Source organism: Macrosteles quadrilineatus, unplaced genomic scaffold (assembly GCF_028750875.1).
Source record: "Macrosteles quadrilineatus isolate MER2022 unplaced genomic scaffold, UCM_ALF_1.0 Scaffold_3__2_contigs__length_128488019, whole genome shotgun sequence".
NCBI lineage: Eukaryota > Metazoa > Arthropoda > Insecta > Hemiptera > Cicadellidae > Macrosteles > Macrosteles quadrilineatus.
In genome coordinates, this window is record NW_026542596.1 from 35713651 (window position 1) to 35740583 (window position 26933).

General features: G+C 35.0%; 1 protein-coding gene across 2 annotated transcripts; it reads right to left on the reverse strand.

The window, feature by feature from the left end:
• Positions 1-5163: 5163 nt before the first annotated feature.
• On the reverse strand, positions 5164-26138 carry LOC128990733 (coiled-coil domain-containing protein 22-like). 2 transcript variants are annotated; one of them, XM_054413275.1, is made up of 11 exons: positions 25993-26138; positions 21646-21817; positions 16448-16580; positions 15185-15349; positions 13887-14104; positions 11787-11954; positions 11037-11273; positions 10267-10409; positions 8993-9158; positions 8163-8297; positions 5164-7207 (listed from the first exon to the last, which is right to left on the reverse strand). In XM_054413275.1, the coding sequence occupies exons 1-11, from the start codon at positions 26040-26042 to the stop codon at positions 7082-7084; spliced, it is 1713 nt and encodes a 570-aa protein (XP_054269250.1). In that variant the 5' UTR covers positions 26043-26138; the 3' UTR covers positions 5164-7081. The 2 variants fall into 2 exon arrangements, with proteins under 2 accessions (XP_054269250.1, XP_054269251.1); XM_054413276.1 differs by lacking the exons at positions 21646-21817; positions 25993-26138 and adding an exon at positions 16677-16714.
• Positions 26139-26933: the final 795 nt, after the last annotated feature.

The following is a 26933-nucleotide window of genomic DNA, read 5'->3' on the forward strand; positions in this document are numbered from 1 at the left end:
TTATTTTCTTCCATAAAATTAGTTATTTCCCCGTATGAAATCACTTTTAAATTTGTAGTAGCAATAATTAATCTATATAATTAATACGCTACATGAAACTTTGTCGGTTGAACTCCTCCGCCATTTCTTAACTGATTTTATCCATTGACGTCTCATTGGAAAGAGCGTGTCGCGTAGATTCACAAACTGGCCTTACATTTTTGAAAAAGTCCCTTGGGCTCTGTGCCAGTGGATTTGAAAGTTCCCATTTTATCCTTATGAAGAACATAATTGTTTACATTTTGATCAGCTGTAGAATTTAATTGCTGTTATTTATTTTTCAATTCAACGAAACGCATTGGGTACATTTACAGATTTTGTTGAAATTAAATATTTACTACTTCAATTACATTCGTACATATTACTATATAAAAAATCGAGAAAGCCTGGACAATTTGATATATTTTACCAATTAAGAAAAATGAATTGACATAGTACTGTATTTCTTGAGAAACCATTGAAAGAACCCATTTATTAACCATGGAAACATAGCAGTCATAGAACGCCACCAAGTAGAAGAAATAGAGATTTAAAAAAATTGCCATCGTTATCAACCTATATAATGAAGAACACCTACAGCTACAATATGAAGATTCCTACAAACAACGAACAAGGATGTTAGCCGAAGTGTTACTATTTTGTAGGAAACACGGACTTTACTTTATGATTGGCAAAGGAAAATACTCTAAGGCTGAATTAAAGTGGTACGGCAAGGACATTAAATATATGCTTTCATAAAAGTCAAGTGATTTTAAAATAATATTATTACATCCAAGAAACCTTAATAAAACTTTCACTGAAGAATTCTCATTTATCACATTACCATCTGAACAACGTTAGGCCTTTCAATTCTGCATTTTTTCAGGTAAATATAACTTACATTATAACAGTAACTAGCCAAATTAATGCCAATTGAAGCAAATAAAATTGTGACAGAGAGGTTATGCAGAAAATCATGTAGTTCTTAAGTAATGTAAACAAAATGTTATCCCTATAAAAAAATGGACTGAAATTTGTAAACGTACTGGTGACAATGGGTAGTACTATGCCTATTACATTATCATTGACGAAGATCAACATGGACAACCTAATGCGGCTATAAGTGGGAAAGATGCACTATGTGTACATTTTACCAGCTTCTATGCTGTCGAGGGGTCTCTAACTTAATGTGGCTCTAACAAAACTGAAACTGCAACAAACTGGCAATACTACAGATATAACCGTCCAATGCACCAAATTCCCACTGGAAAAGAAAAACTAGAAAAACTGTGCTTGAACTGCTAGAATCTATTCAGCTTGTTTCAAAATTAGAGTGCTCGAGGTGGAGGGGATGGAATAATTTCTCCTCAAACCACCTATATTTTGTGAACGGAGTATAGCATTCTACAAATCAAAGTATAGCTAGAGATAACTATACCAAATCAATATAAGCACATTATTTATAGAAAAATTATATACAGGGTGTCCACAAAGTCTGGAAATCACATCGTATGAAAACGAGTGATAGTAAGATAAAGATTTACTTACAAATATAACAGGGAACTTCTTAAGATTTTATAGCTATGGTCAAACTTAATTTAATACACCTCTGCGTGTGCATTTCCAGCGGCCTGCAGATATTCTAGACGTCTTTTTAGTTTGTCCCAGGTTTTAGTCAGCATATCCTGGGTTACAGATGGCACAACATTTCTGATTCTCTCCTTCAGTGTTTGTAAATGAGGAACTGGGAAAGAATAGACAGTATCCTTGACAAATCCCCACAAAAAGAAACCCATGGGGGTTACACCGGGGGAACGTGGTGGCCATTTCGTCAGGCCATCACGCCCGACCCAGCGTCCGGGGAAGTGGCGATTTAAAAAATCCCTCACACATTTGGCTCAATGAGGCAGGGAGCCGCCTTGCTGGAAAATTATCATAGGTTGCTGTTCTTCTAATTGAGGGACTACATACAACTCCAACATATCCAAGAAAACAAACCTATTCACATTTTCTTCCGCAAAGAAAATTAGGCCAATGATGCCATAATGCATTACACCGCACCAAACATTTAGTTTTGGACAGTCACTTTCTTTTTCAATCACGATACTGGGATTTTTCACTCCCCCAAATTCTACAATTAATTGTGACTGTTAGTTAACCTTCCCAGTTTGGGATTGGGTTTCCTGAAGCCACAAAACACTCTTTGATTTCTCTTGTAAATGTACAATTTCTGATTTGTTTTTGTATTGAATCATTACTGTATTGTTGTCAATCAGCTGTGTTTAGATGTTACAAACTTCATTAAATAAAACCTGCTTAAATTCCCTTCAAAACAAGGTATACAAGTTAAGCATGGCTGTAATAGTTTTTGTACAGCAAAGCTATTAAATCAGGCCAAGACTTTGTGGACACCCGGTAATATTTTGTATACCAGTTATTATTGCTGGATCAATAAATATATTCAGGTATAGGCAATAACTTATATTTCGTTAGAGGTATAAACATATTTATTTACATTGTCATATAAAATACATAACATAATGGACATAATAACAGTGAAAACCATTGAAGACAGTTCCAAACTTTTCTTCAATGGTTTTATATACATTAATTTTATTCATAGATTAATGGGTACATACATTTTAGGACTAGCAAGCAATTTGTTTATAAAATAAAATAACATTGAAGATTTTTTGTTAGGCTATCTTATTTTTGTCACTAGTTGATACAACAGTTTTTTGAGCTTAAAAGATTACAAATGTTTATAGTTGAGTTTGGAAGTGTTGCAATAAAATTTTGTAGTTAGCAGTTACAAATGGCCAATAATTCAAATATAGGTTGTAAGCTCTTACAAATATTGGTCCCAATGGCACTTTGTATGTTAAATGGAATTATTATCCAATTAACAATATTATATTGTCATTTCAATCAAGTTTAAGTTTGTACAGTAGTTTTTGCCCAACCAGTGTTTAAGGAGTTGATATTTAGGAAGGCCTGAGTAGGTTTAAAACTGGTTTGAATTGGCTACATGGCATCTAATGCAAACCTGCTGAAAAAAATAACGTAGAACATATTTATAGGAAATACGTTGCTTTGACCTATCTCTTCTTTTCTGTTGACTTGCCATAAGAATAAATACCCCCGCCGCAGCAAACCTGCCGACTAAGCGAATTTCCATTTGTCTGAATTGATTTTCAGTTAAATATATTTTAATAACATTAGGTTTAACGAGTACCTAGGTTTGCTGCTACAAAGAAACTAATAAAGTGTGTTTTTGAGTAAAATATTGATAGCTTAGTAGAAAATAAATAAATTTGCCAAGTTTGATCAAAATATATCCATAAACAAGCAAACTACAACATTTGACAATATTCTCCATAAGAATAACATGGGAATTTTAAATTTAAAATTTTTTTAATTTTCTCCGTTACTAATAATCGAACAAAAATACTTTTATATACTAAATTATTTGTTTTTTTAAGCTCTTTAAAAAGGTCTAAAGATAAATCGGGAAATTTTGTGTTTTGAGGGTCAAAAGTGAGAAAAACCAATTTTTACCCCATAAAACCCCCCCGTAAAGCCCCGTTCCCATGATCCGATCGTGCTGGTTCGCGAACTCATTCAAGTTTATCCCGCTTTACACCTTTAAACCAAATTTTATCAAAATCGGACAAAAATTACTCAAGTTATCGCGTTCACGGACGTATATATATATATATAAGTCTATATATATATATATATATATATACATATATAAAAATTTGAACGAATGGTGTTTTTGGCCTCTGGGGACATCAAAATGAAAAAGTAAATCGGTCCCGGGTCTAGGTCTTACCGTGCCACCTACGGTAATAGCTACTTCCCTATAGGGAAATTCGCTAATAGCTACTTCCCTATAGGGAAATTCGCTAATACTTCCCTATAGGGAAATTCGCTAATAGCTACTTCCCTATAGGGAAATTCGCTAATAGCTACTTCCCTATAGGGAAATTCGCTAATAGCTACTTCCCTATAGGGAAATTCGCTAAAAAACATCTTATATTTTGGAAAACTCAATACATTTGTAAAGGATCTTTTTCAGTACCTAACTCAACATTTTGTGAATTTTTTCTCGTGACTCATATCACATGAAACCCTTAAAAAATCTTGCAACTTTCTCTTCCATAAACTCATTTTATATTCTTACTGATATATATATTTTGTAACTTATAACTTCATTACACTTCAATAAATATTGGTTTTATGTCAGTGCCTACATATTTAGAAGTGTATCATAATTTTCTACTCTGTAAAATCTAGAATTCATCCTGAAAGCTACCTTACTGACTAACTAGCTGAAGACAAAATGAGAGGTTGCATATATTTTTTACGGATTAAATATTTCCTCTTAAGATTTGTTTGGACTGACTGAATATTATAGTCTATAGTGATGTAAACAACATAAATCTAAGATATTAATACTAGACAATGCCTTTTCATCCCTTGCTTTTTACCCGCTTTGATGATAGCAAGATTTATCTCGTAAAAGGCTGTTTAACACACCTTTCTTAGGGTTTTACCTTTGACAGACTGTTTACAAAAATGTTTTTGAACATCACCATTAGAAGATCATAAAAAAACATCACTTGTATCTGAGCATTATATACTGTTAGTAACAGTTTAAAAAGTATATTTACTTTTTTTAAATTCAATATTAATTCAGTTTTGTTTTGCACATTTAATGATTGTATATTCAATTTACTTACTTGCTTGATATAGGATGCACCACAGAGAAGTAAGGTACAGAGGAAACATTCAATGGCAGGTACTGTACACTTAAAGGCGGTGACACACTATCGATCTTTTCCCCGAACCGAGCAGGGAGAAGGGAGGTAAAAATCTGCAAATTTTCAATCCGAACATTTCCTGGAACAAGACCAAGACCAGACAAGTTCTACCGAGCGCGGTAAAAGGGAGTTTAGAGAAAGATGGAGAGCGTGTGTGAGTGAGAGCGCGAAGGCGGTAATAATAAAACATGAAATAACATGTTACAGAATGATAGTTTTGATTGTCTTTAGCAATTGTTATGTTTATATTAATTTTGAAAGAATTAAAGTATTTACTTAATTCAAGTTAAACATCATTGGTATCATTGATTTAACGGTTTCAACTTGTAAAATACATTTTCAACCTTGACCAAACAAACAACAAAATTACAACATAAATGTCCATAATATATAACGGCAAAATATTACCCAACATTTATTTATTTTAGCAATTAAAGAGTTTAATTGCCATATTAAATTAGAACTATCAACGCTAGCGCAGGCGGCCGCTCGTTGCGGCGCTCGCGACGATGTACGGGGCAAAAATGTACCGTGACACACTATCGTACATCACTCCGTACATCGGACCGATCATTTCTTTGATCTTTTGCCAAAAAACCGCCTCCAGAGCGCTCGTCTCCCTGCTCGGCCTGATGTCTGGATCGGTGTACGGACCCGTGACACACTATCGAACATTCTCCCTTCTCCCTTCTCCCTGCTCGGTTCGGGGTCTTGTTCGGGGAAAAGATCGATAGTGTAACACCGTCTTAAATGGTGTCTAGGACAAAGTCCAACATGACCCTCCTCACCCTCATATATTACAACGCTCATGGTGGAGAAGACCCTGTGCCCTGTGCGATTGGAACACAGTGTTTGCCGCTCGGTCTCTACCTTGCCCGTCACAAGTATATTTCCGCTCAACATACCAGTGCTGAAAGCGTACTGGTCCCATAAGTGTGTTTCCTCTGTACCTTACTTCTCCATGGTTACAAAATGACGTTTTGTAATTGTAAGTTTGCATACACAAAAAGGTACCAAATACATAGTCACTTTTCCTGTTTGCTAAATTTAATAATAATTAAACTGTCATAGCAGTCTAGTGATGGTATAAAGTTTCAAGTAGTTCAAAGATTGAAATAACTCATTAAACAGTTTAATCAAAATTCAAGTTTGTCTGAACTATGCTTTTCAAGTTTTAAAATAGCACTAGCATTTTCTTCTGCTGTACATAGTGTACTATAGCAATTATTGGCAAATACAGTAGAGTCCCGCAAACTCGGCACTCGATAACCCGGCAGTCTGGATAACTCGGCCATCACCTGGCTCAGAAAATTAGTGATTTTTTGAGTCCGAGTTAAACAGTGGACACAAGTCAGCTCTAGTATAATCATTTGTAACTCGTACTGAGGATTTGTTGTACTATATCCGATGACTTATAATATAAATCTAATTAAAAAAGGCGGTTAAAAAGCTTAAAAATTGTATTGTTCTTATTTTTAACTCTAGTTCCCGATAACCCGGCATTTCACAAACTCGGCACCCTTCCAGTCCACATTACGCCAAGTTTGCGGGACTCTACTGTACAGTACTTGCAAAAAAGTTTTTTTTTGCAGTTTGACTTTCAAGGTGTCCACAAAACCTGTATTAAATTTTATCCACAAACAAACTATATGACCTTTAATTGATACTTTTTCCAGTCTCAAACCATAATTAACTACACAACTCCAATGTCAGCATTCCATCCTAGTACCCATGTTTGCCTTTCCTCACCACAAGAACGATCTTCTGGAATTAATTTATTTTACAAAATGTGAACACTGAACACCTTAGTGTTTTATTGTGTACTTCACTTTTTTGCACAATATGATATTAAAATTCAATAATGGTATTGTATGATCAATCAAAAAGACTAATTAAACTCATTACATAATAATTTTCACCTCACCAACAATCTGTAAGGACTTCTTAAATATTTCCCAAAACATTTCTAGCTGCTCCATTTCTCCAAAACCCTGTCAAATACAATTTCACAGTAAATACTCCAAAAAATATCTCTCTCAAACGGAAACTTAAAACATCTTTTCAAGTAAACATTTTCCAAAAATAAACTTACGACATCACGAGGGATTTTACCAACACCTGGCACCGTCTTCGAAGTAGACTTCTGAAACTTCCACTAGTCTGAGCCTCCGATCCGTCAGTTGAGTATCGTATCACAGTGTGTAGCGTATGTGTACCAGTAGATCTATCAGCTGATATCACGAAGGACTCCCAGCACGCGCCAGCTGAGCTCTCAAGGCCGTCGACTCTTGCTTCATCTGGCGCAGATCTGCAGAAATCCTCTCCAACTTAGACGCTGTATCTTTCGCCCTCTCCACTTCAATCTGTGAGGACGGGTTAACATGTTAAAAATTATTCAAGTAATAATGTTTCTCCGTGAGGCCTACTGCCACACAATGCGACTCGGTTACCATGACTTTTTTATACCAGACCTCGCAAGAAGTTGGCCACAATTAAGTGACTTTTAACTGTTAAGGTTGATTTTTAATGAATAAGGAGGACCTGTTGCTGTTTATTGAATATCTGAAAAGGAAGAGGAAACACAGATTTGGAGCGCATTCCCTGAAACATTGTTATTTCCACACCCTAAAAACATTGTGTAAGTTCGATATTTTAAATGGTATTTTCAACACACAATTTTTTTGTAATGTTTTAGGATGAGGAAACAAGCTAATGCCATCGAAGATGACGTGAATAAACTTGTGAGGTTTCGGATTAGTATAGCACTAAAATGTACTTAATCATGTACATCTCATAGAGATATTTCCACGTTTTTTTTTTGTCGATGATAGTATTTGCGTTCTGTACTAAACACCATGTTTTCCATATTTAATTGCTGTCAGAACAAAACTGAATAAGATACACAGTGAAACGGTGCAGGAACTGGGTGTGTGAGGGAGCAACTAGTGACATAGTGTGGCCGGTGTTGTAAGATGACATGGGGGAGAGTATTTGTCGCAGTGTCCAAAATTACTCCCGGAGAGGTGCATTTTTAATTGAGTCATATGGCGTTTGCATAGCAACTGAAAAATATTTTTTTAGGCAGAGTAATTAATTACATTGAGGGCATTGAGGCTCATTATAGCGAGGTTCAATTGTAATAGGAAGATGTGATCAGCAAGATAGTTATTTCATTCGCTCATTCAAACACTTCGGACGACGTTAGAAAAATAATAGGATATTTTCAGTAACCTAATACAAAGGTAATTAGGTTACACTTCATCCCTAATATTTTTCCTATTATGTTACATAACGCCCACTTCTAGTTGTACACCTCACCTGTTCTTCCAAGTCTCTGATCTCTCTCACTGTGGCGCCCGTCTCTTCGATCATCTCCACCACTTGGCGGCACTCGGAATGTAGCTGCATCAGGAGTTTGTAGATTTTACGAGACGCGTTGTCTTGTTTACAGTCCTGGAATTAAAATACGATTAGGAGCCTGGTACGAGTAATACTGATTAGTGATTATAATCCAAGAAACAGAGGTAGCAGGGTAGTAAAACTATTCCCAACCGTTTAGCACTTAGTAGTTTAAGCAAAAGATATCCAGATGTGGATTCTGTTGGTGTCTGTCTATGTATTTTTTCCAGCTGAACGCAAAAACTATCAAACCAACTGCACTGAAATTCTACACAAAGGTTAATCAAGAACCCACTTAAGATAGGCCTACAGTGTTCATAGCAAATTGAAAGTCTTTGCAAAGCACAAATAAAACAACCAGTTTCTAATAACAGGTGATGATAACCAAAACCTGACACCTTCGAAGGTTTCAGAAACTGGAATTCCACATTGAAAAACATTTGGGGATTACCACCGTGTGCTTAAACACCAATTTGAACTGTCAAGGAAAGGTCCAATGTTATAAAACTTTGTTTTGACTAAAATTTCTTCCATCTTAACACTTCTCCTCATTAGCCGAGGAAAATAGAGAGACATGATTCATTTTAGTAGTATTTAAGGAGTTTGAGTAATAGTCACAGTAGTGCACAAAACAAACTACTGTACACCACTTATACATCTTTACAAAAAGCATAAATTATATTTCAATCAATTTTCTAACAACGAATCTTAATTGTACTAAAGTTAAAACTAATGATACACTTCCTCACCCTGAATATAAGTTCATCTGCGTAAGTGAAGGATCTATCTACTCGGTCTGAGACAATATTAATATCTCTCTGCAACTGCTTGGTGTCTTCCACAATCTTATCTATCTCTTCTCTCTGCTTCTTTATGTTGCCGATGATTTCCAGGATTCTTCTTGTGTAAGCAGTTCTGAAAAAAAATCCCCTGACATTGCATCATGGTTTCACGGCTTCGCCATAATTTACACTAAAAGTTATTGCTTTAGATCCCTAAAATGGTAGTTGCTACAGTTTTTTTGGAGAGAAATATCAAATTGTGATCTTTTTGGGAATGCCTAAAACTCTTTATGTTGGTGGTAAAAACTCACTGTACTATACACAACAGCAACCCCTTTTTCATCGAATATGGCCAACTGCTTCGACCCAGGGGCATATGCTCGCAAAATCCCAGGTTAACACAAAGTGAACGTTGGGTTCTCCTTGTAAAAAACATTACATACACATCTTACATCCACACACATTTAATGATAGTATAACAATTGTTGATACTTTTATTCTCTAACCTCACTTTACGCATTATCCAAACAAAGAGTTTCAGGCTGTTGACGGTACATAAAAAATTCAAAACGCAATAAATTTGATATTTCACCCCTAGAAGGGGGCTTCCTTCTTGAGATGAAGGGGAGGAAGCCACATTGTAGTGGTAAAATATCTAATTAATCATATTGTGGATTTTTGTGTACTGATAACAGCCTTATGGTTTATCTAATGGAATTAATTTTTGGGTCAAGTTCGGGTTGGGTCCGACTGAGCCAAGCTTTTATTTTGGCGATCAAAGGAACCTTCTGCAAAGCTGGTGATCGAAAATTGACAATTTATGGCAATGGTAGATGTTGTTCACGGTTTTGGCACGATCATGGGAGACAATGTTGAGGCTGTAACCATGAAAGACATTCACAATTTCACCGTCTCCACAGAAAATGTTGACGATATCTACCTGTTCGTAGATTCGGTTCCCTCAAATCGTAGTGAATCAAGAACATCTTCTGTGGTTAGGGAAAAATCGTTTATGTCTTCTGCAGTCTCAGCCAAATTTAGACCATCATGCATTGTCACGGCAAAATCCGGAACCTCTTTTGCAGTTACGGCAAAATCGTGAACGTCTTCTGTGGTCACAGCAAAATTATGATCTTCTGTGATTCAATATCATGAACTCACAGGAACCCTAGGGCCAAAATTTGTTTACCTGACCCGGCCTGAAGTAAAAACTTCTGCAGACTCCTAGTAGATTTACCCACCTGGTGACTTGAGTGTTGGACAGCTTATCATAGTCTTGCTGCAGTCTGGCTTGTAACGCCTCCTTGACTGCCAACTCTTCCTTCATCTCCCTCAGTCTCTCTCTCGTCTGTCTGGCTGTCTCCAGTTGTCTGGCACTCTCTGACTGTAACATATTGATAAACTTGGTATTTCAGGTAAAATATAAGGGCATGTGTTTTAACTGTTGTATTCCATTTGAAGTGGCTAATCTGTGTTATAAATTTTAAACAGTTATAGCTCACCATTACACTGTATTTCCTTCAATACATTTTAAAATCAGACAGTAAATAAAATATACAATCTTTTAAAGAGATAAAATTTGTTGTTACCAAGCATAAATCGTGTGTTGGAAAAAAAAAATCAGTCTATAAACAAAACACACTTTTTATCGTGGCAGTAGCTAACCTAACATTTGAACATTTTTGCAGCGTTCAATGTGAATTTATCTGGTTCTTTTGTGTTCTACCATATGTGAGGCTTACTATGTTTCCCAATAATAATTTGTGAATGACTATAATCAAATGGCTAAAAATGGTGTAAGTGACGTGCATTACGATGCACTATTAAACTAGATACACGGGGTTTCCTTATTTTATTAAAGTCTCCAATCACAAGTGACATCCGAGTGTAGTGGTACAAATTTTAAACCAGTAGCAGTGGCATACTCCGAGCTAAACATTCTGTTGTCTCAAAGCTCTCTCCCCATTCACGTTATTTTAACAGTTAATTTGAAAATACTCTGATAACTCACGGCCTTGTCACTGAGCCGTCCTCGCGCCTCCCTATACCGCGCCACTAGAGGCGCTCGATGTTTCTCCCACTGAGTGCCCAGTCTCAGTAGAGTCCTCGCCTGCTCCTCCACCAGTTCCTGCAGCTTGCTCGTGTTGGCAGCACTGTCGGGTAGCAAGTCTAGCGTCGTCTGTCTTAGGTCAGCCTCACGCTTGCGCTTCGACAGCACTGCCTCTTGCTTCTGTCTCTCTGTGGCCACCTGAAATAGGAAACAACAGTGTTTTAAATTACTGGAAATCAAACTAACGAGTATAAACTTTAAGCTACCTTATAAGCGCTTGGCTTGACCTTGCGTGAGTGATTAAATTGGCTTGTTTTTTCATGGTGAAATAGTCTCTGGATAACTGAAGCTTTAATGATTTTATTACCATAGTTCATCAAATAACCATGGGTTAAACAAAGTACACTACTATGGTGCATGAGTCAGTAGACATTGAAGTGGTATGGCGAAAAATATCCTAAGTCTTTCGTCCAAAATGTGTATGTTTACAGTACTTGTATGGTAAAGCCGCACTAAACTTTATCTCAGCAAGTGAACAACCATACTCGTCTGGTTAACACTAATTTCCAGACTAGTAACACATAACGTACTATTGCAACCAACCCTTGACCAGTAGATCCTGGGACTTATCACACTACTACCATGTGACAATTGCCTTGTTTCAGAGGTTTACAGCCATTTATTTTGACATTAAAACAACAAATCGATTACCTGAGTAAGTTTGCTGGTTACAGTCTTAATGTCTACGGTAAGCTGGTCCATTCTCTCCCTCAATCTCTCTAGTTCTTCTTGCTCGTTAACTTCATTCTTCTCTTGTTCCTCTACCTCTGGTTCTTTATCCTCCTTCTCTGGAATCTTTTCCCATTTTTTACTTGGCTCCTGTAAATCAAAACTTTATTTAGTTTTATTCTGTTTGAATTTCAGAATAGGAATTTAAATAATACATTGTACTGTTCAAATCTCTCTAAGTAATGAAATCTCTTGTGCCACAGCGCACAACAGTTAGATGTGTAAAAAACAGGAGACAATAATTGTCCGACAATTATAGTCAGTGCAAGCGTTGACGTAATCTTTCAATTTCATTTTCATCAAAGGAACTGTGGTGTTTCAAAAACAACAATGAGGGGGATTTGTTGTATCGAGGAAAAGACACTAATCATTTGTTTAGAAGAGCTTAAATTTGCTATATAGAGGTTATAATAATGATAAATTCTTTATCTTGAGGTGACTTATTCTAGGTAGTGTTTGCAGGGGTGTCCAGAAAATTCAGTTATTTGATTTAGTCATTTAGTCATCAAGCCTCATTGCGATTTTCACCTACAATTTTAAATTGAAACAAATTTTGTGAGGAGATAATTTTGGTGTGATTAAAATTATATTGTTCCATGTGGAGGGAAGTAAAAAGAACAATGTCATGGTATGTCTTTTTTTTTAAAAAAAACTTGCATTTGCATTTTATGCAAATTCAGGGGGTTTTAACCTGGGGTTTCTATTAGATTTGAGAAAGGAATTTTAAATAATACATTGTACTGTGTAAATTTCCATCTTGAAACAGATTCCAATATATAAGGCTAAGTTAAATACAAGGGCAAAATGAAATTCAAGTTTTGAAATTTATTCTGAGAATATTTACCGCTATGGAAGGTAAAAAGAGACGGGGGGAACTAAAAATAAAGATAATGCTTTAAACTGAGCATTTCTTGGTACAAAAACTGCTTTAAACTTGAGGTCCTTGTTCTAAGAACTAACTAGGCTACTGGGTCTTTAAAAATATGATAAAAACATTAACAATCATTCATTCAAACACACATTTCTATTGACTCAAACATAAAACACATAAATTATGAAAATTAGGGGTGATATATGAAAAACACGAAGTTACATTTCCAAACCTACTGAGTAGGCTACTAAGCTAATTTTTTAATAGATTGACACTTGAGATTGGCAACCTAAATTGGAATGAACATGTGGACAAAATCATATCAAAAATTAATTCAGGTTTATGTGCCTTGAGAAAAATGGCAGATTTATGTAGTCAATCAACACTAAAACTAATATGCCATTCCTATATACATTCCCATATATCATTTGGCATCTGTCTTAATGGCTCCACCAAACAAGAAAATCTTGATAAAATTCAAAAATTACAAAAAAAAAGCAATTCGGATCATTAAAAATCTTCATCAAGAAGTATCCTGTAGAGAACATTTCAAAAATCTTCAAATTATTACAGTTTATGGACAATATATTGTTGATACAATTAATTATGGTTTACAAAACTTTGAATTCAAGCAAGCCATTAATAAACAATCCAATTCACCCATACAATACCAGAAATAAATCGGAAATCATACCCACTCATCACAGATTGCAACTCTACACAAAACAACCATCAAATGCAGGAGCAAAGTTTTTTTAGAACTTTACCTAAAGAAATAAAAAAAGAAAATAATGTTAATAAATTTGAAATTAAGTTAAAAAATTATATTACATCAAATCCTATTTATTCAATTGAGGAGTATAACCAGTTGTAAATATGTATTATACGCTATAAGCCCTGTTAGCTATAAGGAAATGACACTATTCCGTTGTATGATTACTCATGTACACATTATGAATAAAGATTGATTTTATTTGATTTGGCCCAGCTGGTCTTGGTCATTAATAAAGCTACAAGGCATCTCATTCCATTCAAGAATCATCTTCCATCCTAATAGGATGAATTCGCCCATCTTAACTTGTATTATAAATCTTTGCTCTTAGTTAGGCTATATAAAACAATCTGATAAAATTAGTTCAGACTTGGCTTACCTTGGTGTACAGAAGAGACGAGGCAATCTGCATCCATGAGTTGACTGGTGGAGAGGAAGAAGAGGCTGCATCGAGGGGAGTGGAGGGGGTAGCAGAGGAGACAGGAAGTCCGAGACAGGTCTGCGCGTGATGTGAGATGATGGAGGGGAGTAATAGGCTGGTGTGCGGAACTTGTTCGTGGAGGAACGGCAACCGGTGAACACAATATTCTCGCCATTCTGTAATCAAACGTACATTTCAAAACTCATTATTGAACATACAAATTCAAATATGTTCTTTTTCAATTAACCACAATTGAGTGATTATAATTAACAATGAAATAATTTACTAAAACATAAAACTTTCACAAATAGCCTATAACAAAAGATTTGTCTATGTGAACCGATTTCTTGTCAACAATTAAAAAAAATATTATTTACATGTATACTATAGGTACTATAGGCTATATTATATTTATATAGGCTATATAAAACCAGTGCTTGAATTGTGGCGGAATTGCATTCCGGTAGGTACCTCTCTTTTGGAAGGATAAACATATTAGCATAATTAGGTATGTAGGTACTAATCACAGTAAATAGGTTACAGTTCCGGAACCTCATCTTTTTACAAGCACTGTATATAAATATCACTAACAAACAAGTAGCCACACATTGAAAATTCTTAATAAATATCTATATATTCTACATTCAGGTTATCATATATGAATTCAGAAACCCTGTAGGGCCTATTAAGGTTTGTAAATTTTTATAAATCTTTTAAAACTGTGCATTTCTGTTTAAAAAACAAGCAATCAGCTTGTTGAAAACTTAATCGCTAGGCCTAAAGGGGACTTTTACGTAAGGTCAAAGAATAAATTGGGTATTGGAATTTTATCTTTAAATCAAGTATTGTAGTGTTTATGATGGACTGTGTACTTTAACTTCTAAGATCATGCATAAAAATTAAAGAAACTATAAATGTGCAAAGATTTGTCAATATCTCCAGTTCTATACAATGTTTAACCTCTATGAGAATCATAAAAAAGCATTTAAGGCATTTTTACAGTTATAAGGATAGCCTAGCAGAAATATCCGTACACAACAACAATTTTGAATTCTCTAATGTGCTGGTGAAAAACCAAGCATAACACTGAAATCCTTGTTTTAACATCCACCAATTCTCTCAATATATTACATTTAATGGCATGATGACCTCAATTAAGTTATTCAATATTTCCACATGTGGTTTCCAAGACAGACTCCAAGTACATTGATAAACTTGTATTCAGTAAATGTTCAAATTTCATAAAGAAAACATACCTTGAGGCGTACAGTCCCTCTTCTGGCCGGGGAGAGAGATTCCAGTCTCGAGAGGCACGGAGACGAAGGATGTTGAAGCCGAGGTAGACTCCGAGGGACAGTGAGGTATTGTCAGCTGCTGTCTCAAGGCTATGGAAAACCTCTGGCGCAAACTGGACGATGATTCTAAAAACACTCTTCAAGTTGAACAGTCAATTATAATATGCTTAGCCTTATTTAATTGTTAACTAACGCTAATTAATGCCTCCTTTGATATTTTTGAGGATAGCAGGCTTACCGGAATGGGAAAGAGTCCAGACAACAAACATAAAACTTAACACTATAGTCTATAGGCTACACAAAACATAAGAAATATTTCACTGTCACTAGACCTAAAGAAAACTTGCTTTTTCTTAGTTGTGGATGCTGTCAGTGACGGTGAAATATTCTTTTGTATATGTAGTGTAAAGGTTGTGTTTCTTCTGCCAGTGTGAACTCTCTCCCATTCAGGTAAGTCTGCTGTTCGTACAAAAATCCTAAAATCATAGGTCTGTGTAATTTATGTTACATCCTTTATAATTATAGATTTAAATTAAAATTTGTTTATTGTTTATTGAATCCAGGATTAAGGATATTAAGTAAAAAATGTGGTAGGGCTACAGTTCCGCAGAGAACCTACAATATATTATCGGAAGAAATGTTAGTTCGATATAAATATCGATTAAAATATTTAAATCAACATAAATATTGATTATCTGTTATAGGTGGCCCGATATTATTTTACAGTGTGCTTCTTGCGGCGTTTAGGTTAGATTAGTTTATTTCATGAATCTCATGGTAAAAGAAGATAGGTAGTAGTAGGCCTACGAATACAAATTGATGTAAAAGTAAATTTATCTCTTTAACAAATTACACATTATAGATTTTTTAAATGTTTATTTTATAAATTCTACCTTGTTTGTTATTACCATGACCTAAACTAAAGGGGGAAATCCTAAAAGTGTTAGGTACCCTACATTTATTGTGTCTTAAGAAAGGAAAAATGTGTAGGGAAAGAAAACTCTTATCAGGTAAGGAACTATCTATCAAGGAAGTAACCGCCTGTCAGAGAAAGAATAATCTGTAGGAAAAAGGACTAATAATCGAAAAAGGAAGTTAACCCACAATCTTTTAATAAGAGAATGCTTATGGATTGTTTTCTCAGTTCCAATAGTATTCAAAGTAGGATGATTTTTTATCCGTAACTGACTTATGCCTATCGTTTTTTTTTTTTTTTAGAATTACCTTCAGGTTGTGAAGACGTTTTGTCTGATTCTTTCGGCAACTTCTCAACCAGAAACATAAACACTTTTCTAACATCAGCTTCAGACGCATACAGAAATGTCTGATAACCAATCTCTCCAGTATATCCCAATTCCTGTTGAACAGTAAAAGAACGATAAGACAATAGTAGTGGGGAGATTAGTACCTATACAGAATTTAGTCTACTAAAAATAGCTTGAAAAGTGTTTACCTGGTTTAGTTAATCAATCATAGGCCTAATACATTTTGTCTTATCTCCTAAAAAATAATTTAAAATGTATATATTAACACAGATGCTGGTACATGCTAAATTTTAAAAGCATTGACAACTAACAAGCCAAAACATCAAAACAAATAAATAAACACTTTTAAGTGACACCATATGATGCAAATAAAAATGTTATAATAAACAAAACTATGTTAACATCTGTTTTGGGATAGATTTTGAAAAAAGTTCAAAAAATATAATTAGAAATTTTTTTTTAACAAGTATTTATTTACAATTTATTCTATACTAGAACAATAAGTAAATTTAATAACCATTTTAACATGGGTTAGTTACACTCCATCAAGTGCACTAACATACAAAAACTTTTATAAAGTTTTACTAAAAACGATTTGGAAGGTCTATTGGATTAACTCGTTTGAGCCTATATGTAGCTTCACTATTATCGAGGAGGTTAACTGCCAGGAAATTTGGATGGCTTTATAATTTTCTTTGATATTTTTCACTTCGTTTTTTTATTTCTTCTCTAACATATGGTAATTTTGTATCTTGATGAATTACATTATTTGTGACAAACCAAGGTGCTTGTAAAATCTTTCTCAGTGTTTTTGATTGAAATCTTTGAACTATTTCTGTGTTTGAGTTGGAAGTGGTTCCCCAGAGTTGGATACCGTAGGTCCAAATAGGTTTCAATATAATTTTGTATAAAAGTAATTTATTTTCAACAGATAATTTTGAATTTCGACCAATGAGCCAATTTAGTTTGTTTGTTTTTAAAATTAAATGAAGTCGTTTGTTCCAAAATGTGTGAATGCCATGTAAGCCGTCTGTCGAGATGCATACCAAGGTACTTAACTTCGTTGGATTGTGGAAGCATGACTTTATTCAATGTTACTGGGGGACAAGTTCTTGTAGACATAGTAAATGTAACTTGAACGGATTTTTTTTTCATTTACTTTAATTTTTCAATTCTGTAGCCACTGAGACAAATCGTCTAATGCAGCCTGAAGGTTTGATGATGCCAGAATAGAATCCTGATTTGATGATAAAAAAGCAGTGTCGTCTGCAAATGTTGCAACCGTAATACCCTGAGGTCATAAGTGAACAAAATATACAAAATAGGTCCAAGAACACTGCCTTGTGGTACACCTGATTCAATTTCATGCACATCTGTAACTATATCTTGATATTTAATTTGAAAAAAGCGTTTGGACAAATACGATTTCAACACTCCATAGTATGTATGGGGCAGCAAAGTTTTAATTTTGAACAATAATCCTGGGTGCCAGACTTTATCAAACGCCTGGGCTACGTCCAAAAAAGCAGATGAACAAAAACGTTTATTTTCAAGATCTTCCTTGATTACATTCACTATTCTATGCACTTGCTCAATGGTGGAATGCCTTCGGCGGAATCCAAACTGATGGGAAGGCAACAATTCTTTTTCATCAATTATAATTTGGAGTCTTTAAAAAAAAAGTTTTTCAAAAACTTTAGAAACCACGGGAAGAAGAGATATAGGCCGATACGAGGATGCTTGATTTAAAAGTTTACCAGGTTTCAGAATAACAACAATTTGTGAAACCTTCCACTGTATTGGTAAGTATTCAAGGCGTAAAACTGCATTGAAAAGTACTGTAAGGAAAACTATTCCTTTTCTAGGAAGCTCTTTCAACACTTTACCTGTTATCAGATCATAATCGGGGGCTTTTTTGCCATTTAAATCGTCTTTTATTACTTTAGCTACTTCAGATGGTGTGAACAATTTTATTGGTAAATCAAGTTGATTTGGAGAATCGAGGAATTCCAAAATTTCTTGTTCAACATTTGAATTAATATTATATGGCTTGAACACATCCTTGAAGTATGAAGCAAATACATCTGCTTTCTCGATATTGTTTTTTGCCCAAGAACCGTCTTCTTTTAGAATAGGTGGAATGCAAATTTGTGGACGTTTTAAGTTTTTTGTAACTTTCCAAAAGGAGTAGCCACTAGCTTCAGATGGAGAAAGGTTTGATGTGAAATCTTGAAATCTGTCATTGTTTAATTTAAACAGTAACCATTTTAGTTGTTGAGTGGTCCTGTTTAGATTTCTTTTATCCGTCTGGTCTCTAGAGTTTTGCCATATTCTACGGAGTCGGCGATTTTCGGCAATTTTCCTATTAATTTCAATTGGATAGCTTATTCCTGATTTTATATTAAGTTTATTCTGGTCTGGAGTTGCTCTCCAAGCGGAGTCTTGAACTGTTTTGTTGAAATATTCAACAGCAAGATTCAAATCTTCTTCGCTCTTCAAGACACAGAAATCTTTAAATTTTGATCCATTTATTCACGAAAATAATTCCAATCTGTATTTTTGTTGCATAAATGTGGTGGAATAGGTGTGAATATAACATTTGAAGCGATTGTTCAAATTACAGGTGAGTGGTCTGAGGAAAGGTCCAGAGATTGCTCGATTGTCACAAAATCTCGGGATACACCTTTTGTAACAAAAAAATCAAGAAGGTCTGGTATTTTTTGACGATCAGAGGGCCAATATGTCGGTTCACCTGTCGATAGAGTATCAAGGGTCCGTTCTTGGATTGACTGCAATAGTTGTCGACCCCTGGGAGTTGCCAGACGGGAGCCCCATGTAGGATGTTTGGCATTGTAGTCTCCTCCTGACAAAAATTTACAGCCTAAAGTGCAGAAGAAATCATTAAACTGTTGGCGTGTAATGTTGTGTCTAGGTGGGCAGTAAATAGAACTTATAGTAAGTGGGCCTGTCTCAAACTCCACTACAACAGATGAACTTTGGATGAAATCGAACTGATATTTTGGCAATTCGTGGTGCTTGATATGACTTTTAATCAAGATAGCACAAAATCCATGAGCTCTATTGCTAGGATGGTTAGTGTTGTAAAGACTGAAATTTGGAATTTTACAAAAGTTTAAATCAGTAAAGTGAGTTTCAGAAATAAGAATAATGTCCAACTTATGTTTTAAATCAAAACATGGCAGCTGGTTATCCTGTATACCATTGAAGAAATTAAATTTAGACATGTCACTCCAAGAATTTAAGGATTCCCTGGCACTGAGATACGGTCGGATACCAATCAATTTACCAACCAAATGTGATGGCTGTGGAAAAGAATTTAATACAGACCATGCCCTTATATGTCCTGTAGGTGGCCTAATTACAAAAAGACACAATGAAATTAGAGATACTTTAGGAAACATTATGGAACAGGCATGGGGGAATTGTATCAAAGAGCCCCTTTTAGCAGAGAATGGAAATGCAAACAGGCCTGCAATTAAAGCTGACTTGGCATGTAGAGGGGTGTGGGAGACACAGAGGAAAGCTTGATATCCGTGTCGTAGACACCGATGGTCCCTCATATGTCTCCAAACCTCATGACAATGTCATAAAAAATGCAGAAGAAGAAAAGAAAAGAAAGTATAAGCCTGTGAGAGCCCTAATGCCTCTTTCACTCCTTTGATAACATCAGTTTGCGGAATCCTAGGCAATGATTTTCAAACACTAATAAGAGCATTTTAAAAATAATTTTAAATTTCCAAGACATCGCCTCTGTCTGTATGAAAGATCTCCATTCTATATGAGTCTCAGACTTTACAACAGTCTACCTGCCAAATTCAGAGAAATTACCAATATTTCAAAATTCAATAGCGAGTTTAAGATGTATCTTTTACAAAAACAGTTTGAGTCTATTTCTGAATATTTGAATAACAGTTAAACATTTTTTTTATTACAGTAGGCCTACATTTATTTAGTTTATAGGAATGTTTTGTAAATCTAGTTTTAATAATGGACAATGTCACCTGTTTCATCAGCATTGCTGAAACTTGAAATGTATTGTGACAATAAAGGAATATTTCATTTCATTTCATTTAATTTCATTGGCTGAAAGATTGTCAGAAAAATGGGTTAAGCCTTACAGCCTAGTAGTTAATTGGATAAGAACGAGACTGACTTGCTCAATTTTAAGGGCAACAAGCATGTGTCTGAGAAGATCTCGAAAAAAATAGAGATCTGCTCGAGAATTCGAAGATGGAGCAGGCATCCAACATATATATTGAAAGAATCAAAATTTTTGTAATATCTGTAATTTAGATTTATTTGTCTTGTAATATTTTAAGTTATAATAAACATTTTATTGTTAGTTCCGTCCGGTGCACTGTAGAGTTTGTGTTTTGTTTACAATTATTTGTTTCTTGTTATTTCAGTCATTTAAAACCATGGTGTAAATAAATACTTGTTAAAAAAAACAAAAACTTTATATTTTTTAATTAACGTTTGATTACTTAAACATGTTTAAAACCCATAATAAAAATAAATAGAATTTCAGCAAAGCAAAATATGAAGTTGTTAGATCATATAATTCAATTAAAAAAACCCAACAACGTAAACATTGAATCATGTCTATAATTAGTCGATTTTATTGATATTATTTTTATGAGCTGACATTACATTTACAGTAGACTCCCTCTTATCCGGACACCTTTTAACCGGACTACACTCGGCAGAAATTACAACTCTTTAACCGGACAATTTGTATCAGCACATCGATTTAACCAAACTAGATCGGAAGGAAGTGGGCAGTACTGAAGCTACTGTTCTCGTGGGAAAGATTTGAGACCAGTGATCATGTCTCTAAATAAGATGCTCTCCTAAAATTAAGTCAAATACTGTATTACAGTATGCATTTAAACGGTCCGTTTAAACGAGTTTTTGGAGATCGGTTTAACCGGAAAACCCGTTATCCGGACTGGCCTCGGTCCCGAGAAGTGCAGATAAGAGGGAGTCTACTGTACACTCAGTTTAATTTAACATACAATTTAGGAAACTGTTCCACTTTTACCTTCTCAAAGATTTAAATGCAAATTCCTCAGCTCTATCATTGAAAATCTGTAATAAAACATGTTCTCAGTATTTTTTTGGTTAGTTAATACTTACGATGCAAGCTTCCGCTATCACAGTCCCCAGTTTATACCTCGAGGACATGGAAGGAGGCAGTTTTGAGGGAATGTCGAGTCCTGGTTGTATGACATTAATACACCGAGCTGCTGCTGCTACAACCATTTCAGCTGTGAACTGCCGTAGGCTTACCACGTCTTCTTCAAAGGTGCTGTGGGAGAGAAAATATGATTAATTTTACATAAGCTGTGTTTATATCGGAGTTATTATTTTTATTTATTTATTTATTTTTTTAAGAGGTTGGCGGCCTCTTTTAACCTTGCATTTGCCCATCCACATAGACTAGAGATCTGTGCGTGGAACGTATCCAGCAAAGCAAAGGGGTGAGCCGGTACAGTACAAAGGTGAACTGTACTGATAAAAGTTTTATGGCAGTGACCAGGATCTGAACCCACGACACTTCTGCCTTGGGCCCAAAGTCTGTGACGCTACCAACTGAGCCTCCAACTCACCTATAAGTTACACTACCGTAGTCTTTGTTTGACATAATGTCAATTATTTTAACAGTTTTTTTGGCTTTTACAACAGAAATTTTGTTTTCCACAAGAAATAGAAAAGATATGTTTACAAAAATATTGTTTCAAAAAAAACCTTTGAACTTGTAAAAAGGGTTTTAACTGAACCGCTTGAACATTTATTGCCTAAAAAGAATACAAATGAGCTGGAATATAAGTTAACACGTTCGCGGCGGCACGTCAAATGGCGGGCGTATCCCCAGTACGGCACAGCCCTCAGCGCCAAACAAACCCAATTGCCGCGTGTGATTGGCTTTCCAAATTCGGTCTGACGAATAGCAAATAACGTGCGAGGATGTCCTGCTTTACAACGAGAGTGGACGTAGTTTGCTGAACACCCACAGATAGCAGCACTGCTTGGAACGTAGCCGGTCCCATTGGAATTGTAGGCCTATTGCCAAATGGAGGGAAAAAGACAGGACAAAAAGTAGATTTTAAAATTGCCAAACGGGGATTTTACGGGAAAATTTACTACCAACCTACAGCACAACAAAATACAGTATACTATTGAGCAGTACTGTGCGAGGTTTCAAGTTTCTAGCTCTAATCCTGGCTTAAAAATAAAATCATTTCGTACCGCATTGCAGCTTGGGAGCGATCGCACCCACCAGGATGGCATTAGGGTTCCGTATGGGAGCGATCGCTCCCATGCCGCCGCGAACGTGTTAAGGAAGTTTGTTGTGGCATGCTATCCCCATTATTTTAGAAATAGCTTAACCCATTCCTGACTTTTGAGGAGTTATTTGTCAAGTATCATGCACTTGGCTTAAAATACCTACTTTGTATGGTCGCCATTTTGTAGAACAGTATTAACAGTTGTTAGAACTGAGTAGCTAAATAAGGGCCAATGTACAATGTTTTAGTAAAAAAACTCATTAAAAATGTAATGAAATAAATACCTAGCCTAACACTCTTTTGCTTAAATTGATAATAAAATTTCCTTTCATATAACAATAATTTTAAATAAAAACATATTTTATAGCAATTTTCAATACGTATATATGCATTTTATATAGGCCTAGGCCTATATATATAAAATTTCTTTTGAAAGTAACCTTGAAAAATAAAAAATAAAATTATCTATTTCTTGGTAGTTAAAATGTATAAATGGTAGGCCTATTCAATTTGTTACACAAAAAACTAAATTTGGTTTGTTTAGCCTATAAAATCCTTCATTTTATAGCTGTTTTTGTAAAACTACCGTAGGCAAAACGACAAAATAGGCCTAGGCCTAATACAATTGTTGCACCAAAATTTCACGTGTTGGCTACTAAGTTAAAATGTTGGGAGTATTTAAATAAATGTAAAATAATATTCTAAGCATAATTATTACCCTACTTTACATTGGGAAAAATTAGGTTAATCAATAATAATGCATAATAAGCTAATAATAACGCATAATAATGCATTAAGCGTGAGGCCCGTCCTTAATCTTTCGTAACCTGACATGCTAACCTACTTTTAACTTACATAATCTAACCTACCTTCAAAGGACTTAAGCTTATGTAGTCACAAATACACATAAAGCATGGCCTGCCCTCACCACATGTCTTTTCTCTGATAAAACCAATTTATAGAATCATACAGCAAGTTTGGTTAGTTTAGAAGAGTTCCATTTTTTACTTAACGCTTAAATTGTTTTGCTAGAGGTTTGAGGCAGCCCTCAAACCTCTAGTTTACTGCCGGACTCTATAAAAGCCACTGTCAAACACAACACATTTATTTACAAGCTTAAACAATATTTAATCAATAGGCCCTACTACACCACAGCAGAGTATATCGAGGAACACACTTTTCAACACCTTAGATAACGGGGCTCACTTCGAGAACCAAACAGATGAATCTTGACGATTCCCCAATCACCCGATTGCGGAGAAGACTTCAGAAGTAAGAAGTAAGTAAGTAAGGGTTCATAATAGCATCATGGTTGAATCTAAAGTGTAATAACTTGCTACTAATGTATTTTGAAGTTTGAAAATGGACTAATGCCCGAAACATGTCACTTCTTTTTATAAAATATACAGTAGAACCCCTCATATACGGCCTTGGTTTTACCGGTCCTCTGTTTATCCGGCCCCTTCCAGGAAGCCAATATCAAAATTTTTTTCTCACACCTTACAGACGTTTAGATACAAGCACTAGTCTTTGTGACTGCTTAAGTCATAAAATAAGTTGTTCTCATTATTTATCTGTTTGTTTATACATTTATTTGCTGAGTCACTATACTCAGTTGAGCTAGTAGGCCTAACCTCTGATCAGTTGGCTGATTATTTCCAAAGTGGGTTTAGTACAGTACAGTACTAGTACATTAATTTTTGTATTTCACAAAATGGTTAAGAATGTTGAGTAGAAATGCAAGTACCATTTAAGTCCTAATGATCTTTAAGTACAATTTATTGTCATTTTTACCTCCATTTAATATGTTTTGTTACCTGGAATCATAATATTTACGTAGCCTACATTCATTACTTACAGTAATGACTTTAACCAACAAATATTTTTTTCCTTTTTACAAACATGTTTATTTTTCTAAAAATGATCCCAGAACAGAATTAAATGATACTTTATATTGCATATATTGATTACCTATTATTATTAGGTACGAATTGTCATTTTCATAGTAAGTTGGTTTATCCGGCCAAATCGTTATCCGGCCAGGGGCTTGGTCCCGTGGTGGCCGGATATGAGGGGTTCTACTGTAATATTCAGGGTGCTCAGTTGTACTTATTTACTTAAATATTTAACTTGCTACTAAATACCGGTTAAGTTGATGGTGGGATGGACAGGGGAGTAAACTTATTCGGGGTATTTGTAAATCGAGTAACACATTTCCTTGAATATCTCGCTCATCAGATCGTCATTCCGGTTAGTTTGAGTAGCCTACCGGTACATGACGTATTTTGTTTGAGTAGCCTACCGGTACATACATAACATGTTTTGAATAAGTTAAAGGGCTGCACTTTACTTTAGGTCCTACACAAACAACCAAATGAAAATATCAATTATTCTATTGTTTCATTCGATATATCGTTTGGTTAGTTAGGTTAGGTTAACCTTACCTAACTAACCAAACGATATATCGATCAATATTTTCATTTGAATGAGTGTAGAACCTAAAGTAAAGTGCAGCCAGTTACGGTTGTTTATCATTTTTTTTCAGGATTTTTGGCGTGAAAGGAATACCATTTTCTGTATCAGCATTGAATTTAAAGTAGAAAGGGGAAAAAATTCAAAAATCAGATGCAGACCCTAAAATGCATATTTAACCTCAAAAACCTAACATAAGCATCGGCCTTCCAATTACTGTACTACCAATATTTAACTTATACAGCCTTTGTCTAATTGCAAAGTGAGGTTATGTTATGTAATCCAGTTGTCAGTTGTTGTAACAGTTTAGTCTTTTGTCAAAATGACTTCAAATACTAAGTTAACAAAATAACAAACCTACAGTTTGTGATCTTTCCATAAAAACTCCTCTTGGCAGTATGGTAAAGTGACAAAATAATGTCTAGCGTTATATTCAGAAATATTCTTTAACTTACCTTCTAAGTTACATACATGGATAGCCTACAAGTTACTAGGCTACTATTATATTTAATTAATACATTAATAGGTCTAATAGTACCACACTAGATGCTAATGAGTTTTAGAATAAATAAAGTGGATAATTAATTATTTGTAATTAAACTAGCAGCTGTAGTGTTTTTACTATTAGCTTGACAAGTCAAAATTAAGACAAATTAAAATGTTCCTGATCAGGGGCAGGGTAATGTTAACTTATAAATGTAAAGTTTTAATAAAATGCACTCACCAACCGATTTCCTTGAACGATTGAAGAATTATTTTATCGACTTCTTCCATTTTATGACAAAAGTGTGCTACTGCAATAACCCGTTTACATAACAAGTAATAAAGAATCAAATAAATATAAATAATTTAATCCCTATTCCCTAAAGTGACAGGACACTACCAACTAGTACCACTACTAGTACAGACAGACAGCCGGACAGTGTTTCCACACGACCAAAAAAATAATCCCGCTTACTGGGTCGAAAAATCCCGTTTTATCCCGCTTTTAAATTGTGAAAAATCCCGTTTTATCCCGCATGATTTTTTTGGTACAATACCTAGTATTATACTTGACGTATCATGTTTATAAAGTTGTTTAAACATCACTATTATATTTTGATACAGTTTTTAATCAATTTGAGTTAGTTTTTCTCTAAAATTAAGTAGAAAAAAATAAAAATAGTCGTCACAGCCGAAAATCCCGTTTCATCCCGCATCCCGTTTTAATCCCGCTCAAGGTCTAAAAATCCCGTTTTCGGGATAATAATCCCGCGAATGGAAACACTGAGCCGGAACGGTGACGACAGGGACAGACTAGACTAGACAGTAGACCAGACCTAGACCGACACCGACCAGACCAGAGTGACCAAGACGAGACAACTCGATTCGGATTCGATTACAAGGGGTTTTCTGTACATTTGGCACAATTTCGGCTATGTCAATCTGGGTAAATGTTTTTAACATGGGCCCTACCAAATAGTGATTATGCTGTTGCTGTCATAGTGTCCATAAATAAACGGTATCAGCATTCTGACACATACTTTCTCCCATAAGATTGTCAACAACCTTTCTCATGAGTAAGCGGTGAGAGTAAATATACGGAAATGGGATTTGTACAATTTTCTTCAGAATTTAAAGGACTATAACATACTAAATTTTTATCAAAATCGTTCTAGCCAATTT

Excerpts from the sequence above, each read along its gene's own strand:
- LOC128990733 (XM_054413275.1), bottom strand. The coding sequence starts at position 26,042 with ATGGAAGAAGTCGATAAAATAATTCTTCAATCGTTCAAGGAAATCGGT. Across the intron at positions 21,818-25,992 it reads TCGTTCAAGGAAATCGGTTG|CACCTTTGAAGAAGACGTGG; the intron begins GTGAGTGCATTT and ends TCTCTCCCACAG. Across the intron at positions 11,274-11,786 it reads TAACCAGCAAACTTACTCAG|GTGGCCACAGAGAGACAGAA; the intron begins GTAATCGATTTG and ends TTCCTATTTCAG.